This window comes from Centruroides vittatus, unplaced genomic scaffold (assembly GCF_030686945.1).
Source record: "Centruroides vittatus isolate TY-2023 unplaced genomic scaffold, ASM3068694v2 contig_3175, whole genome shotgun sequence".
NCBI lineage: Eukaryota > Metazoa > Arthropoda > Arachnida > Scorpiones > Buthidae > Centruroides > Centruroides vittatus.
In genome coordinates this window covers 128,560-129,804 of record NW_027122041.1, presented here as the reverse complement: position 1 = coordinate 129,804, position 1,245 = coordinate 128,560, and the positions used below count along the sequence as shown (strand labels likewise).

General features: G+C 29.3%; 1 protein-coding gene across 1 annotated transcript; it reads left to right on the top strand.

The window, feature by feature from the left end:
• On the top strand, nt 1–1,245 carry LOC136973461 (uncharacterized). Its single transcript, XM_067268194.1, has one exon. It carries the CDS (start codon nt 140–142, stop codon nt 575–577), a length of 438 nt encoding a protein of 145 aa, XP_067124295.1. The 5' UTR covers nt 1–139; the 3' UTR covers nt 578–1,245.

Below are 1,245 nucleotides of genomic sequence, written 5' to 3'. Positions count from 1 at the left end.
TCCGATACAGAAGATGGAGGAAATGTGACACAGAAGCATTTCGTATCTTATCCATTTTAACGCTTATATATTACGTTTTTAGTGAAAGAATCGGGCTATGTACGACTCTCCTTGATGATATTATTGATTTCAACTAGTCATGGTGCAATTATTTTACTACGAAAACTACGGCAAGTGTTGCAGGAAAATTTTAAATCATGAAGGTTCTCCAAACAAGATAATGTTGTTCCCTGATGAAGGTTGGGCTCGTAATGCTCCTTCGGCTTATTGGATTGTTAAACGACCGTGGTGGAGTAGGAGTATCTGCAAGATTACAGAAGTTAGCGGTACTAGAAGACACGCTACATGGGGTAAGATTACAGATCTTGGTAAAGGAACTATGTATATCAAAGGAAAGTTTAAAAAGAGTGATGAACCAGATTGCAAAATGTATTTGACATCTCACGTTTCCACTAATGATTTTCGTATGGGTTATAGTATGACTGGAATATTGGAAAGAGGTAATAAGAAGAACGGTAAATTACAATTTACTCATTTTGCTATGATACGAAGAAGAGATCACGAAAATGCCAAATAGATTTTACTTTTAAAATAATTTCATCATTTCTTTTAGTTTAATGCACAATTATTGTTATTTAATTTTAAACTGTAGCATTTAAAATGTTACATAACACTAATCAGAATGAAATTTTGTTATCTGATAATGATTGTAAACGATAGCGCCTTCATTAATATCCGTCGACCACTCTAAAAAAAGAAAAAAAACAATATTTGCATGCGATAATCTTGGATAAATTTGTCATGTAATGTCTTTTTCTAACTTCATAGAGAAATATTATTAATAATGCTTAATTAGATAGTTTTTAAATTATTAGAATTGTATGTATATCAATAACAGTTCTGAAAGTTTGATATATATACATATTATATACATATATATATTTGACACAGTATTGATTGTTCTTGTGCTAATTTTTAAATATTCATGATTCCAGCCAATTTACACTGATTCTTGTAACTGTATGCGGTATCGGTAGTATACGACATGTGTAAATACAAAATAAATCTGTCCAAAACGATTAGGAATTAAAACATATTTATAAACATTAGCTTTAAGAGTTTTTTAGATATATTCATGTTTTAAAGAATATCAACAGAAGTATGTCGATAAATTCCTGTATTTGTTATAATTCGAATGAATTTGTAAAAATTAACCATAAAATGATGTCATTTTAATAAAATACA